The 16,245-nt window shown below is 39.3% G+C and overlaps 1 protein-coding gene across 1 annotated transcript in view; it reads right to left on the bottom strand.

Annotated features, from left to right (window-relative positions):
* The window catches only part of MYO3A (myosin IIIA), a 312,359-nt gene that overhangs the window by 3,137 nt on the left and 292,977 nt on the right, over positions 1-16,245 (bottom strand). Inside the window, exons 33-34 of the mRNA XM_082259576.1 lie at positions 9,601-9,641; positions 4,605-4,736 (exon numbers count right to left, since the gene is read on the bottom strand). Of these exons, the coding sequence (XP_082115702.1) occupies positions 4,605-4,736; positions 9,601-9,641 (173 nt within the window). The remainder of the gene's footprint in view (positions 1-4,604; positions 4,737-9,600; positions 9,642-16,245) is intronic.

Raw genomic sequence — 16,245 nt, 5'->3', positions numbered from 1 at the left:
AGGTTGAATGTCGTACAACAAGCTCATTTATCTGAATAGGTCAGCACCTGGCAGTGTCCATATTCTCTCAGTGCAGGTATCCTTTTACATCCCCATTGACAGCATTTTCACAACTTAGGGACGATTTACACACTGCACAAAAATACAAGAATAGTTCCGTTCCCCCTATTTTCAATGGTAGGACTTTTTTTTTATTTTTTTTATTGAATTTGAGTTTTGGTAAATACAGGTTGCAATAGGTACTGCATTTAATATGCCCATGCATGCATTTTATATGCATTTCCTTATATACAACTGTACAGAAAGTCACCTCTTCCCCTGGAAAATACCTGCATAATGTATGAGGCAAAATTAGTCCTTAAGGCTTTATATACTGGATTGTCAGTACATAGGGGCTGCAAAAAGATTGCTCAAAAACCACTTACCTGTTTTTATGGAATCACTGCCGCACTAGCTGGGCCAACAAGATCTCGCTCCCTGACAGTCCCCTAAGGTAGCTGGATTCAGCAGTGTTATAACAAGACCAATGAGAGGGTGATCCTACAGGGGTATTTGTAAGGCTCTCCTTGGTGACTCTGTCACTGGTGACAAAACGCTTGTGTGACATGTCCCAAAGAACTGTCCATTTTTTCCCCCCAGCCAATAGTTGGGCTGGGGGAAACATTTGAGAAAGACATTTGGAAACTGCTAAAAATACTGATACAAGCAGTTTCTTATGTGGCTTGCTGGCCCTTGAAGGAATGGGAATCGTGAGCTGACAGAAGTTGAGGACTTGCAATCTGTAGATCTTCAGCTTTAGCAGGGCCGGATTCACAGTTAGTTGCACTTTAGATATCTGTAGAGTGTGGTTAACTTGTTCTAATTGCACTAATGCTATTGTCACTTTTTGCTTTGTTTTAACACTGGAAATGCATAAATAAAATTTCTCTTTACAAGATGAAGAGTTAAATTACAAGAAAAGCTCTTACAATAAATCTGGAAAACCAAGAATTTTGTGAACAGAATTTTAGGTCTAGTTTTGATACCACAACTGGGTTGCCTAGATGCAACTAGTTTTCCAATCCGGCTCTGCCCTGCACCATTAGATACTCAATGCCTTTAAAGAGGTTTCTAAGCTTTAGGATAATATTAATAAAAAATGCCCCAAATTACCCCTGCAGGGATGCATGTCTCATTTTTAAGTCCTCAGCTGTTGGATGCATACAGAGATGACAGATTATGTAAGGTCCTGACCATATACTCCAGCCACTACAAGACAAGTTCTTTGCTAAGAAAGGCTATGACCCCACTGGGATGTATAAAATGTGCCACCTATGGAGGTAAGTTGGGCATTTTTATTTGTTTTAATAGAGAACCAAAATGTTAAAAACAAGGCAGCTTCTAGGCCTCATGGCACCAGCATGATCACTGAGGCTATGACCTTGCTAAATAGTACAACATTAAAGAAAACAATTTGAACACCATGTCTTTTAATAAAACAGTGATATAAGTGTATAATTGTGTAACTTAAATTATTAAAAATGAAATCATGGTTTTTGAACATATTGGGGAGATTTAATAAAACTGGAGCATGCAAAGGCTGGTGCACCTCTGCATAGAAACCGATCAGCTTCCTGGCTTTATCGTCAAGCCTAATTGAACAAGGTGAAGTTAGCACCTGATTGGTTACTATGCACAGTTGCACCAGAGTCTGAGTGCTCCAGTTTTAGTAAATCTCCCCCCATTTCCTTTAATTGGTCAGAGGTTTTTTTGTTGCAGAAGGAAGTCAATGAGTCGTCAGTAGAATGACTCCCTCCCTAACCGAAGACTAATTCTGAGTGAGTTTGAAACAAACTGAGCTATAAAGCAAGTTTTGACCCTTTAACTAACTCAAACTGATCTGTGGGTCTTTTGTCATGCATTAGGGGACTTCGTCACACCAGCAGCATTGGGCTTCATTAGGCTGTGTTTGGCCAAGTGGTCCCAATGGAAGAAGGCAATTTGGCCAATGTATTATTGTTTCAGTTCACACCAATGTACTATAATGGTGTGCACTGAAAAAAAAAAAAAAACTAGAGCATGTTGCAATTGTGAGCAGTGCATTTTGTTGTGCTGTAATACATTATGAAGTGCCAGGTTAAATGCATGCAGTTAAAAAAAATGGGTAGTAAAGACCAAAAAAGGCCTTACAGCTCATCGCATCGCAGCACAAGTTAAAAACACATGCCAGTGCATGTGTGTTATGTGCACACTAAAGCATGCGCTATGGTGAAAACACCATAAATGTTTGTTTTGAAAGGCAAACCAGGGAATAAACTAGGCCTCCTGCTCCATTATCTATGATGGAGGAAGCTAGTGCAAGTGGTGTGCACACATTAACAGAGCAGATAAATCTAGGTCTATCTCTGCCACCCATGCCAGTTTCTATTTAAAAGTGAAATTGAAATTGGTGTGGGTTCTGCTCCCAATTAACCAAGAGATAACAGCAGTTTTTAGTAGCAGCTGAGCAACGGAGGGAGGTAGGGGCAGAGAGATCAGAGCATGCAGCTCCAGCTGTACTGTTCTGTGCTGTGTCTGACCCAGACACAGCATATAACAGGGAGCAAATCAGTGCTCATTGACATAGGCATGGTTTTGTTAATAAGGAGCAGGATCTGCTCCATTTTACCAGCTTAGAAGAGTGTTGCAGGAATGGAGCCTGCACTATTCTTTGGTAACTCCCCCCATAGACTGTAGATAAAACAAAATACTGTTTCAAGTGGCACTACGGGCGCCAGCATTAATAATGCAGCTTTGTTTCCAAATCCCTTTGTAACCATGCCAGCCTGTAGGTTATTTTAAACTTCTTTTAACATCCCAAGCTGTCAAACAAAAGTGGCAGTTCTAGGGGTTCAGACAGTGGCGGCCAGTCCATAAGGGGATCAGGGGCACCGCCCCCCCTCCCCTACCCCAGAGTTCATAGAACGATTTTTAAATAGATAATAATATGACTAACATTTTTTAACATCTTAGGCCCCTTTCACTCATGGGAATACGTCAGCAGACTCCATTTTTCTCAGCGGGGGATTGATCCGCCGATTCCCCGCTGAGCAGGCAGATGACAGCTCTGTCTCTGCGCTGTGTGCGGAGTCAGAGCTGTCAGGTCCCCGCTGTTCTCTATGGAGAATCGGATGAGAACGGACTGCCTGTCCGTTCTCATCCGATCCCATCTGATCCGATCCTCTGGACAGATGGAAACTAGGGTTTCCATCCGTCCAGATTTGACGGACCGGATCAGATGTCAGCGGAAATGTCTCCCCTGACATCCAATGCCCCATAGGGATGCATGGTGTATCCGTTCAGATCCGCCTGAAAGGCAGGCAGATCTGAACGGTCCGCAAGTGTGAAAGGGGCCTTAAAATTAAAGAATGTTAGTCATATTATCATTTATTTAAAAATAAATCATTCTATGTGTGTGCAGTGCACTGTGGGGGGGTCAGACTAATAGATTTCTATTAGGGCTGTCAATTTTTATCAAGCACATGATTAGAGCCTGAGGCTCTAATTGGCTTGTTATACCCTCCCACATTGATTTTAGCTAATCAAATTTTCGCCATTGCGTCACTTCTGGTTCCTGGCTTCTCATCCCAGCCAATAAGGAGGCTGAAGATTTGGAACACAGAAGCTGCCGGGTATCAGGGGAGCCGTAACAGCCCAGGCTGGAGGCTCCATTTTAAGGGTAAGGACCTGGAGGGGGTTGTCTGCACTCCCCAAAAACTTTGTATCACCAGCCGCCACTGGGTTCAGAGTTTTAAAAGTGGAACTAAACTCACCAATTTAATTCCCAGAAGAATGCTCAAGTTGGAAATATTCGACAACCATTTTTAAATCCCTAACTAAACATACCAGTGTTGTTTTCTGCAGCATCTTCATTAACCTTCTGCCTATTGGTGCATGCACAATGTAGGGTTCATTCAACTGCTGTGTTAACGCTGGTGATAAACAGCAACATATACCATATTTTCCGGCGTATAAGACGACTGGGCGTATAAGACGACCCCCCTAATTTTCATCTACCGGTAATACTTATACTTAGGTTACCTTGGAGATATTATACTCGGCGTATAAGACGACCCCCCATTTTTGGGGGATTTTTTTGAGGTTCAAAAGTAGTCTTATACGCCAGAAAATACAGTATGTCTTTTTTTTTTGCCCATGGTTACAGTAACGAACAGTGTAAACTTTAAAAATTAAAAAAAAATTGATCCAAAACCACTACCCTTTACTTTTAAAATATATGAACTAATTTTAAGAGGCCATCAGTGTAATTCTTATTAACATAACAAAAATTATAAATAACGTTTTTAAAAAGTATGAGGAAAAATACGAGAAATGTACAGTGTATATTTCACAAATGTTCAGTAATAATGTTCAGTTTAGTTGGCCTCCACTGTAAGTGCCCCAATGCCATCACACTGCTCCCACCTGGCTAGAAACCTGCCTTGTAATAACACAATTCTACCACTAATATTCATACATTCGGATCATTAATCCTGTTTATGTTCTCACACTTTTGTGTCTGATCAGAATGTAGTCATTGTGGCATCCACTGCCAATCTGCTTCGTGAAAGGAAGGCATTCATTACCTTTCATTTGGAGCTAGGATGGAAAACTCCATAGCAGAAAACCCATCATATGTTTTGGGCTTATTTATTGACACTGAGTGGCTGGAATAAATTTCGTTATAATAATCTTCTGATTCCAGTGTTTTGCCTGGACTGTGAAGAAAAGAAAATTGCCTTTTGTCCATTTTAAAAAGAGAGCTCTAGAAATCAGCTAAACATTTCAGACAATGATCAGACATATAGATTAAAGAGCTCCTGACATTGGAAAAAACCTTGACTGGTTGGAGGGAGAGGTAAGGTAGATGGAGAATGTTCAGACATGAACATAGAATACAGAGAAATGTTCAAAAGATTTTATATTCTTCATAAACCTAAGGCTGAATCTGCTACAGTATAAAGCTTCTGGGACATTGACAGAACCAAAGATTAGCTATGCAGAATAAGTAAACAGTGGCCTTTATGTTCAATTTTATCTGTTCTGTTAACACATTCCTCTCTAACGCTTTGGGTGAGAGGGACTGGATTGAGAGACTATGGCTCCCAACCATTGGTCCCCTACCTACTGACTGACAATAGATAGATTTCTGCTGGTCAGCAGTCAACGGCAGGGATGCAGATCAAAGCACGGTGACGTGCCTGCCCTCGGTGACGTGCCTGCCCTGAAAATAGCACCACATCTGGAAGTCTGAGAATGCTTGCCTCCAGCACTGATTATGGATCTCAGCTGAGACCGCTGATGTGACAAGTTCCCTCAAATACTTTCAGTGTGATATTTTAACTGACAGAGAAAGTGGGAACTAAGAACATTCAGCAGTCCAGTATTCTGCTTTTACTAGAAGACATGAATAAGCAGCATAGAGTGCCAGAAAAGCACATTTTTGAGAAGAGACAGTAGAGGTATAGCAACTGTTTTGGGTAAGCACTTCCCATTCATCAGTTGCACAATGCAGTGCCAAAGTGCTCTGCTGTTACCTTATATCATTTGATTTTGAGAAGAAATGTTGCAGTTACCTTAAAAACGCATACGTCATTATGTACCTTGTGTACAGAATACATGAAAACACTCTTCTTATACAAACTGTGTGCTTTAACACGTGTTTGGGGATAATCACAATAGAAATATATACTGGTATTTAGAAACTGTTCACATTGGTGAGCTGCAGTAATGTAACCCAATGCGGGTTCTTAACGCTAACATGCTTTACACTACTGAAAGTGCTAAATGTTTTGGTGTGTTGCCATGCATTAGGCAGCCCATTCAAATAAACTAGCTGCCTTAATGCAAAGCACTTAGACCCATGGCATAAAGCACGCTAACATGCATGTGCTAACAGCGCAACAGTGTGAACCCAGCCTTAAAGCCAAAATCCATTCAAGCAAGGAGATACACTATATTACCAAAAGTATTGGGACACCTGCCTTTACGTGTATATTAACTTTAATGGCATCCCAGTCTTGGTCCATAGGGTTCAACATTGAGTTGGCCCACCCTTTGCAGCTATAACAGCTTTAACTCTTCTGGGAAGGCTGTCCATAAGGTTTAGAAGTGTGTCTATGGGAATGCTTGACCATTCTTCCAGAAGTGCATTTGTGAGGTCAGGCACTGATGTTGGAGAGAAGACCTGGCTCCCAGTCTGTGCTAAAATTCATCTCGGAGGTGCTCTACTGAGTTGAAGTCAGGACTTTGTGCAGGCCAGTCAAGTTTCTCCACCCCCAAACTCCCTCATCCATGTCTTTATGGACCTTGCTTTGTGCACTGGTACGCAGTCATGTTGGAACAGGAAGGGGTCATCCCCAAACTGTTCCCACAAAGTTGGGTGCATGAAATTGTACAAAATGCCTTGGTATGTGGACAGCCTTCCCCGTAGAGATGAAGCTGTTAAAGCTGCAAAGGGTGGGCAAACTCAATATTGAACCTTATGGCCTAAGACTAGGATGCGATTAAAGTTCATGTGCATGTAAAGGCAGGCGTCCCAATACTTTTCGTAATATAGTGTATGTATTTGAAGCTGTTTTACCTTCCAAACAATTTGCAATTTAGTCCAACCAATCACAATCCACAATACCAGTTTGGTGACCTCCCTCTTTTCAACTGTAGCTAAGGAAAATAATTTGGTCACCTTCCTTCCTAAGCCTATGACAAGACAGTGAAGAAACAGCAGAAGATTGATTAGGTTGTTGTTATTTCTTCTTTAGAGTAAACATATTCCTTTAACTACTGTATATCTGCAATAAAATTGTGCTTTTTTTTTAAATTTCTGCTTTAAATTAACACATGTATATTAAGAGCTAAGATCTGGGTATATATAAAAGGCTAAACAAACACCAATATGTAACCGTGCTTGTGTAACCAAACATACAATTTACCTCATGATAAACATGTAGCACCCTGCCAAAAGTTGGGTTAAATTTAGTTTTTGGTTTCATTGTGCACAGTGGGGGGGGGGGGGTGATCTGTTTTCTAGGTCTGGTCAGGGAGTCCAAAGCCTGGTGGTTGATTGCTCCTGTCTACCTCTGGAAGAAGCTTCTAGGACATAGAATGGGAGGATGTTATGAATATTATAAATATTTATCACACCCTAGTCAATCCTTGGGAAGAGGGTGCCCAGAAGGTTGCTAGAGAGGCAATAAATGTTTAGTAGGCCTGGGCAGAATAGTATTCCCCTGCTAGGGGGGTTCCTTTGCTCCTTAGGCTTTTGCCCCTGGTAGGCAGCTAGTGTGAGCCAAGAGTTGTAGTTTGGGACTTAGGTGCTGGGCTTAAAGCATGGAGGAGACATCCTTAAACAATTTTTTTGCTGGAGGGAATCATTATGGAGTCTGGTCTGGAGAAGGATCTTTTGTCTCCCTCATTGAAAAGTGTTGTTCGGAAGCTACGTGATAGACATCTCCTGGAAAATTGCGAATGAGACCTGGCTTTGGCCGGCCATAGACAGTTTAACCCATTAATGGGCAGGCTGAATGTACCAAGTTAAGCGATCGATCAACTTGGGGACAATCAGCCTGCTGGATCCACTTGCGATCTAGCCACTAGTGATAATCACTTTCTTTTCCCTGCGGGAGTAGCTCCCCCCCACCCATGCCTGCCCCCACCCCCCAGCCAGGAGAAGACAATTGCTCAGAAGGAGGGATTCCCTTGTCAACACTGTCTGTGTTGATGGGGGAATCGTGCAAATTTCTTTGCACAGTCTGCACAGTCTATGGTCTGCCAAAGGACTCTCAGGTGTGCATGTACTAGAGGGAACTGAGCCCTAGAAATACTGGCCATTCCCTATTATCTCCTTTCAAGGCTGATTCAAGAGGATTTTGTGAATTAATTGTCCTGTTGATTTCTGATATCCTTTGGAGTATCATAAACTCTTAAATCCTGTTCAAGGTTCTGTGGCTAGCAGCTTAAGCCCTCCAGGGTTAGCGCTATATATATTATCCATGCACAATTAATTCATTTTTTTCTGAAATGCTGCCAGTATAAGTTCCTTAATCTGTCCTTATACTCTCTTCTTGTAATTCCTTGAACAGCGGGGCTAAAACAGGGTCCTGACCAGCTAAGGAAGCAAAGTGATAATCTTACCCATATAATGATGCTACCCTATTGTCCAATTAGCAGGCTAAGGATGGATTTGGTGAACAAGCTGTATTGGTTAAGTGTAGTAGAGAAAGGTCTAGTAACTGACCTGGCTATGTTTTGTAGCTGTGTGGATCACAAGACTGGTGGAACAAAAATACAAACCCTTTGCAGGTAAGTTTGACAGTAGACAATGTGGATGAAATAACATGCAGACTTATTGGAAAGTACAAAGGGTATGAACTGTTATTAGTTTTAATTGCTATTCATTTTGACTGCCTTGTATTTGGTGTATGTAGGCTGAGGTTAATGTTGGGGAGGTTAGAACCCCTGACAGGTTTTCATTGCTGTGTGCCCATGTTAGGGAGATTCACTCTCTCTGTTTGTCCTGGTGACCATTGTTACTGGGACTGAAAGAGAGGGGACATCGACAATTTTGAGTTGCCACCAGAACAGTTAAAGAGAGGATATCTTAAGAGGGGCTCTTGCTTCTGAGACGAATGTCTAACAAGACATTTCTTCACTTTAGATTTCGTTTTTCTCACCTGCTGTTGTGTCACCAGGATAGGAAATGAAGGGAAACCTCTCCAGTGGGACACCCATGGAAAAAAAACCTGATATGGGATTTTTTGAGGGGTGAGCTTGGGTTTGGGTCAAATGTTCATGTTAGATCAATGACAGTGACCTAATATGGCAATGTGGCCATATTAGCCAATGATGTTATGAGCATGCCCACCTTTTTGTGACTGTGAAACTACAGCTGCGAATGACCTGGCCAATGCAGATTAGGCTTGCACTGACAACTTTCTTCCAGGTTCGGCAGAACACGGGTTCAGACTGAACCCAAGCTCATGCCTAGTTTTACCTGCTTCTTAATTTATTCAAAATTAAAAAAAAAGTTTTGCATTTAGATACACTTATTATTTTTTTATTTTTTTTTTTTGCACCAAAACATCTACATCTAAAACAAATGTACCAAAATTAAGAAAAATTAAAACTACAGTATGTGTCACTCAGGAAAAAAACACTCAACTGTTGCTTACAAGGGGGTTGTAGGTTCCCTCAATCCTTTAAAAGTGGTGACCGCTATGGGAAAGAATATAAACATAATCCAGCAGTAATAATATTGGCTGACCAGAAATTGATCTTCACATGTGTGGGTGGAACAAATATAATAAATGAATTTACACCCAGCATTGGAAAATTAAAAGATTAAAAACAAAACAATTATATACATTTACATGTTAAACCCTTCAATCATGTGTAATTATTCACAAAAATCCAAACTGTGGCTAAAATATGAGCTATATTTAGAGATAACCTGGGAAAAGAGAAAGAAATACAGAAGTGTATAATTAAAATGTGAAAGTCCACGATTCAGCATTGTGAAACAAATGCAAAAAATGAAAGAAATTAAAGACATTTTCTTGGGATTAACTGGAAGCATTAACTTACCTTTCTTTTCTTGGTTTTCTCTTTTCATCTACATAGGGCAACTATGAAAATAATAAATGTGCATTATTTTCTAAAAATTATAATCTCATCAGATAAAAATATTTTATACTTAGCACATAAAGGAAAACCAGTTGTTGGGGGAAAAATTTGGAACAAATAATGGCAAAGTGACAGTGTCGGTTTAAACTTCACCCTCCAACCACTTTATATTTACTTTTCCAGCACATTCCTATAGCTACTGAATAATTGAGACCACAACCAAAATAATCTGTGTGGGATGGTGTCAGAGCTCAGGGGGAATGGTGACATTTGCCCTTTTTGATATGACAGTGTTTGGTCCTAGAAGTTGGCCAATATAACAGTGACTTTATAAAGAATATTTTGGTGGCTTCCAAAATGATAATTTGGGTTTCAAGGTGAAAATATTGCTTTGGTATTAAAAACTCTCTGGTGTCAAATAATGAATGTAGAGATACCACACTAAACAAAAAAAAATGACTTGATTCCCCTTCTCAGCTATTGTATTCTGCCAGTGGGGAGACTTCCCCGCCATAAAAATTCACATATTAGTGCTGCCAGTTTAAAGACAGGTCCTGCATCACCATAGGCAAAATACAGGATTGCTCCACCACAAGGCTGCTGTTAGAAATCATGGGCCCATATAGAGCCTACCTGACACTGAAGAATGGATAAACAGAGGCTCCCTGTTCATTCACAAGATTAAGAATAGTAAACACAGTTTACTAGGGATGGGGGGGGGGGGTCCTAGGATGATTTGAACGGTGAGGGGAGGGCCGGTGAGAAGCAGCTGCCTGGGCCCCCCTGTTGAAAAAATAAAATGTAAAAAAATCCTTATCTCCATATTTTCCCCAATAGCTTGTAGACTCTATAACCTTCACAAAGACCAAATAATATATACTTATTTGGGTATAACTTTTGCAAAATTTTAAAACCGACACAAAGAAAAATGCATTTTTTTACAACATTTTCTGTCTTTTTGCATTTATAGCGCAAAAAATATAAATAAAACAGTGATGATTAAATACCACCAAAAGAAAGCTCTATTTGTGTGGAAAAAAGGACAAAAATTTCATATGGGTACAGTGTTGCATGCGTAATTGTCATTCAAAATGTGAGAGCACTGAAAGCTGAAAATTGGTCTGGTTAGAAAGGGAGTAGAAGTGTAAGTGGTTAACAAGCAAAACATACAACATATTAAAGGTATGGTGTAGTGAGTCCTGCGCTGTCTAAACTAGAGCGATAGCAGGGGTTTAAAGGAGACCCCAGATGCTGCTAGTACCGGAACTGGTGACCAAACAGTGTAAGATATATAAACGGTGGGGGGTACTGCGCTTCTGGGTAGGTGAACAATATTAAATAAATAAATAAACTATATCTGGTGTGTGTGCCCATCACAATATATATAGAAGAGAACTATACCATATACCCCTGAAGAAGCCACGTGACGCGGAAGTGGCGTAACGCGTAGGGACGTTCGGACCGGAAGTGACGCACATCGCGGAAGTGAGGACTGCGATCCCACTCCGACGCTATCCTTTTTGCGCTTTGTGTACTCAGCAAATGTGAGTAGTTTTAATGATATTTTAATAAAGTACCCGTTATCCAGACATACTGCACTATTTTGAGTATTCTGTTTTGAGAGCCATTGTGACTGTGGAGAGTCTGGAGAGGAAGAGGGAGCCAAATCATCTGCAGCAGCCCAGATATCTGACCCTAGTGGAGTATGGCATATAATTGGAGAGGAGCCCCCTGGATTAGTGATAAGGCTTTTTACCCTTAGTCTTTAAGGTGAGCGGCTAGAACACCCTGAGGGGATAAGGAGAAGCACCCCACTTTTTGCAGCACGGTGTTTGGTGAAGGAGTAGCACCTGTGGACTTAACTTACCCACTTGAACACATCTGTTTATTCATTTTTTTATTTATTTTGGACTTTGTTTACACCCAGACCGTTATATAATATGTTTGTGAAGCACTGAGGACACTTTGGTTTTATATATATGCACCCGAGCACCTTATTTGTCACTAAAGCATTATCAGCACATTAAGTGGTTTTTAGAGTATTGCACTTTTATTTTTATTTTAAATTGTTTACTATGAATATGGACTTAATTTATATGGTATAGTTCTCTTCTATATATATTGTGATAGGCACACACACCAGATATAGTTTATTTATTTATTTAATATTGTTCACCTACCCAGAAGCGCAGTACCCCCCACCGTTTATATACAACATATTAACATTGACATATCCCTAGTGGAAAAAGTAGGACCTTTAGGATGATTACATCTTTTTAAGAAGTTAACTAGTCTAATCAATGTTGATGTGCAGTATGGCAGCACTTGCTTGAAAAACCTGCCCCTTCTTTTAGATTTCTAAATGGATTTCGGTTAAGAGACATCCTGTTCATAATTTCCAAATTCACAAAATTTCAATTTCACCCCACTCTTCACCTAACACAATATTGTTGCTGGATAACTAAAGCAACTACATAGCTATAACTTTCCCGTGCCCTTTTTGTTTTTCAATCATGTTTTATACCTTCTAGCAGAGTTATTTTGATGCACACAGATGATGTGTTCATATGTCACAATGATCACTTCAAAAGTATCATCCATTTAAACAATAAAAAACAACACTGGACACAACATTTTCTTTAGACATGATGATAGTTCCATTTTCAGGCATTTTACCAAAAAGCTGCCCTTGGCAGCCTTGGGTGTAATTCTCCCAAAAAAATGTAAAAAAGTAAAAATACGTCTGTCTCTACTGTGTGTAACTGGTAACTTTAAAACTGGACTCCGAGCAAAAGCAAAAATAGGGAGATTAGATATATATATTTGGAAGCTGTTTTACCTGCAAAATGATTATTATTCCTGCCACTCCTAACAAGGAGTAATGTAACTTTGTATGTAAGATTCCAAATACCTCTAGACAAGGTGGGAATTTCATCTTAGACAGCAATATCTAAGAAGACACGATACAGACTTTCCTTATTATTTTTTATTTATTTATGTGTTGTTATGTGAACCAAATAAACATTGAATTGGATGCAACATTTTCATTTCTATCCTTGGTGTGCAGGAGTAGCTAAAGTGGGGTGCACACTATAAGAAAACTGGGCGGTGCACACTATAAGAAAACTGGGCGAAAGATTGTTCGATTTTCATCGTTGCTTCACAGCAAATCGAAATCGATGAACAAAAATTTGTATGAAAATTCTCATACGACAAAACCTTTTTTATTGTGGTTTATTGTTTCTAATCTTGCACAGTCTTTCATTCTGATTTTTCTTGTACAAAAATCATACGAATGGTACACATTAAACAAAAATAGTTTGTTTTTTCCCACATGAGAAAAATTTTGGAGTTTTCGTACGAAAATTCAGAATCGGCTGTAGAAAGTTCTGTACACACTATACGAAAATCGTACGAAAATTTTTTGGATGAAAATGTTCGCCCAATTTTCTTATAGTGTGTACAAGCCTTAAGATTATGGTGGGTGGAGTTCATCACATATGAGCAGGAATACATGATGGCAGATGAGAAAAGATGTCGCTTTTCAGTGCTGATTTATGGGACATAATGCATAGAAATGCTCCTTTACCTGAAAAATTATTCACCCTTTGACACACAGTGATGATCCAGATAGCATCCTAAAACGGGTCTTTCTGTATCATCTTGGGTTAAGATTTTACATCTTTTAAAAAACACTTTTTGAAAATTAAAGTGGTAATAAAGTCTACAAATATAAGTTAGTGAATAGATGCACTTATTTAAGAGTGACGATGTAAGGACAAACATAATAGCTATTATAAGTAGATGGAAAGGGGTAATAACAGCAGATAAAGTCTCAGAAGTATAAGTTTGTCTAGACATATTCAGTATTTATGGAATCAGGAAGCACATATTGTTCAAGAGTGCCCAGAATGATAAATGGCCATATGGCAGCTCTATCAACCATTATTGAACTGCTACTATAATTAAGACTTTGAAAGCATAATGTCAAAGGGTTTATCTATAAAAAGACAGACTTGAGTATGAAAATGTATAAATTTTATTACAAATATTACAAGAATGAAATATACAAAAACAAAAATAACATGTATGATAAAAACATGGTCATAAATGAAATTTAATTCTACGTCTACTATATGCACTATACTTACTGTTACCTTTTATGCTCCTAGTCTGATCTCTGGTGTTTTCTGGACTATCGAGAAAGGCATTTGGACCGAAACGCGTCTAGTCCGATCCAGACACCTCAGACCCTCTCGGTTCCAAGACGTATTTATGACCATGTTTTTATCATACATGTTATTTTTGTTTTTGTATATTTCATTCTTGTAATATTTGTAATAAAATTTATACATTTTCATACTCAAGTCCTGGTTCTTGCCGTTTAAAGTCCCAATCCTCAGGGGTTCTCCATTGTTCAATATTTACTAGGGATGTTGGCAAGATTCCAGGGTTAAAACACAGACTCCGAATTTATCTTTTTTTTTTTATAAAAAGACAGAATTATTACCGTATGTTCTATTTTGTTCATGGGTAAATTTGATTCTGACAATTTTGTCTAGCTCTAAAGCTGCTTTAGTTCACCAATCAATTTCACAAAGTTTTTACCAAGGTAATAGTAATTACCTAAAATCCTATTTATTGATAATTTTCACCTATCTATAAAGACTTTGCATCCTTTTTCTCTTGAGATTTTGATGAGAAGTATATATATATATATATATATATATATATATATATATATATATATATCCCACCTCATTGACCTACCTTTACAAAGGCTATTCCTCCTTCAGTCCAATATGAATGCTGATGTTAGACTCATCTACTTTACCAACTGTTCAGTGTCCACTACTCCCCCCTGCCAATCCCTCCACCGACTTCCACTTACCCACTAAATAAAATTCAAAATATTAACAACAACCTAAAAAGACATGCACAACTCTGCCCCAGCTACATCACCAACCTCATCTTCAAAAACCAACCACCCTTCTCATGATCTCCAGCTCTAAATCTCAATTGTCTTCTCCTCCCATGCATGTTTCCTGGACCTCTTCAGACCCTCCCCCTTCCTCTGGAACTTCTTATCCCAATCTGTGGGGTTTATTTATTAAAGCTGGGGAGTGCAAAATCAGGCTCACTTCTGCACAGAAACCAATCAGCTTCCAGGTTTTTTTTTTTTTGCCAAAGCTTAATTGAACACGCTGAGATTAGACGCTAATTGGTTTCTATGCAGAAGTGAGCCTGATTTTGCACTCTCCGGCTTTAGTAAATACACCCCAGTCTGACTATTTCCTATTCATCTACTTCAAGCAATCCCTGACGATTTTTCATGGAGTCCTTTCCTGTCTTCACCTAAAAATCTGTACTTTTACTTTATAACCAAGGTTCGTGGTGCAAGGGGTAACCATTAGCCCCGCATTCCAAAAATAAGCATGTACTCTGCTAAATCCTTTAGTCAGGACGGTACCTTTGAGGTGCCAAATACAAGGTTCAGACTATATACTAAAATAATACAATTGTACTTTATTACAAAGGTGGTGGCTTTCGTTCTCAATGCATTTCCCTGTCTGTTTTCTCAGGAGAACAAGGAAATCAAATTCATGTGCAGACACGTCATAATTATTTTGAAAGTCCTGCATAAAGAATAAAAACAACTTGTTGAGAACACAGCCACTGTCTTTGTATATTTATGAAGTAGATTTCTAGAAAGGTACATAGTTCCAGATTTCTCTAGGATGGCTTCACACTTACGTGTGGCTGGCTGTCCTCCTCAATATCTATTTCTGGAGGTCTCTATCACAGACCTGCTGCTGTTTCAGTTATCTATTCCTATTTGCAGTTTGCGTGTCCTACACTCCTAAACCCTCTCTCCAGTTTGAGTACTGCAATAATTGGTAATAAGAAACAAGTTACTAGAGCGGATTACTGTCAAAGGTTTGTTGGTAGGCTGTAGGATCCAGATACAAAGCAGGTAGACACAGAACAGGTAGGAGGATCTAGTTATTTCCACAGCTCCCTTAGGAGTGAGGACTACATAATTTATTTAGCATGGCACTCCAACACACAAGTACATTTGCTGACACTGCTCCCGCCCTGCAGCGCTCCACAGCACACGTCACCTGTTATGGTGTGCGGCATTACAAACATGGCACTATGATGTTTATACTCTCTTGTGATGTATTAGCCATCCAATCAAATGGAAAATGAATGTTATTGCAAATGCAGTAAAACACATCAATAGACTAGGAAATTGTGAAAAGGCCCTTAAAGAATTTGTCCACCTTCACAATTATTTGGCATGCAGGGTTCTGGGGTTCAAGGTAATGTCGAAAGAGAATTGTTGATGGGATGTTGTTTACTTAAAGGGTATTTCCACTGTTTCAACCAAATTGGGATGATGACTTCTTTATGTTCACATGGAAAACCTTAAAAAGTTTACGTTTTAGATGTTCTTTTCTGGTACTTTTAGCAAGGAAAAATTCTACTTAACTCTCTTTGTGACAAGGGGGGCTGCGAAGATGTGTGTACCATAATTAACTCTGTCTGGAGGCAGAAATCTAATCAGTTGTACTACATTTGAACACAGTCTGTCTTAACAAAAGT

The sequence above is a fragment of the Pelophylax lessonae genome, assembly GCF_965119305.1.
Source record: "Pelophylax lessonae genome assembly, chromosome: 5".
Taxonomy (NCBI): Eukaryota; Metazoa; Chordata; class Amphibia; order Anura; family Ranidae; genus Pelophylax; species Pelophylax lessonae.
Note: the sequence above shows the minus strand (reverse complement) of the source record. Positions and strands in the feature narration are given on the sequence as shown.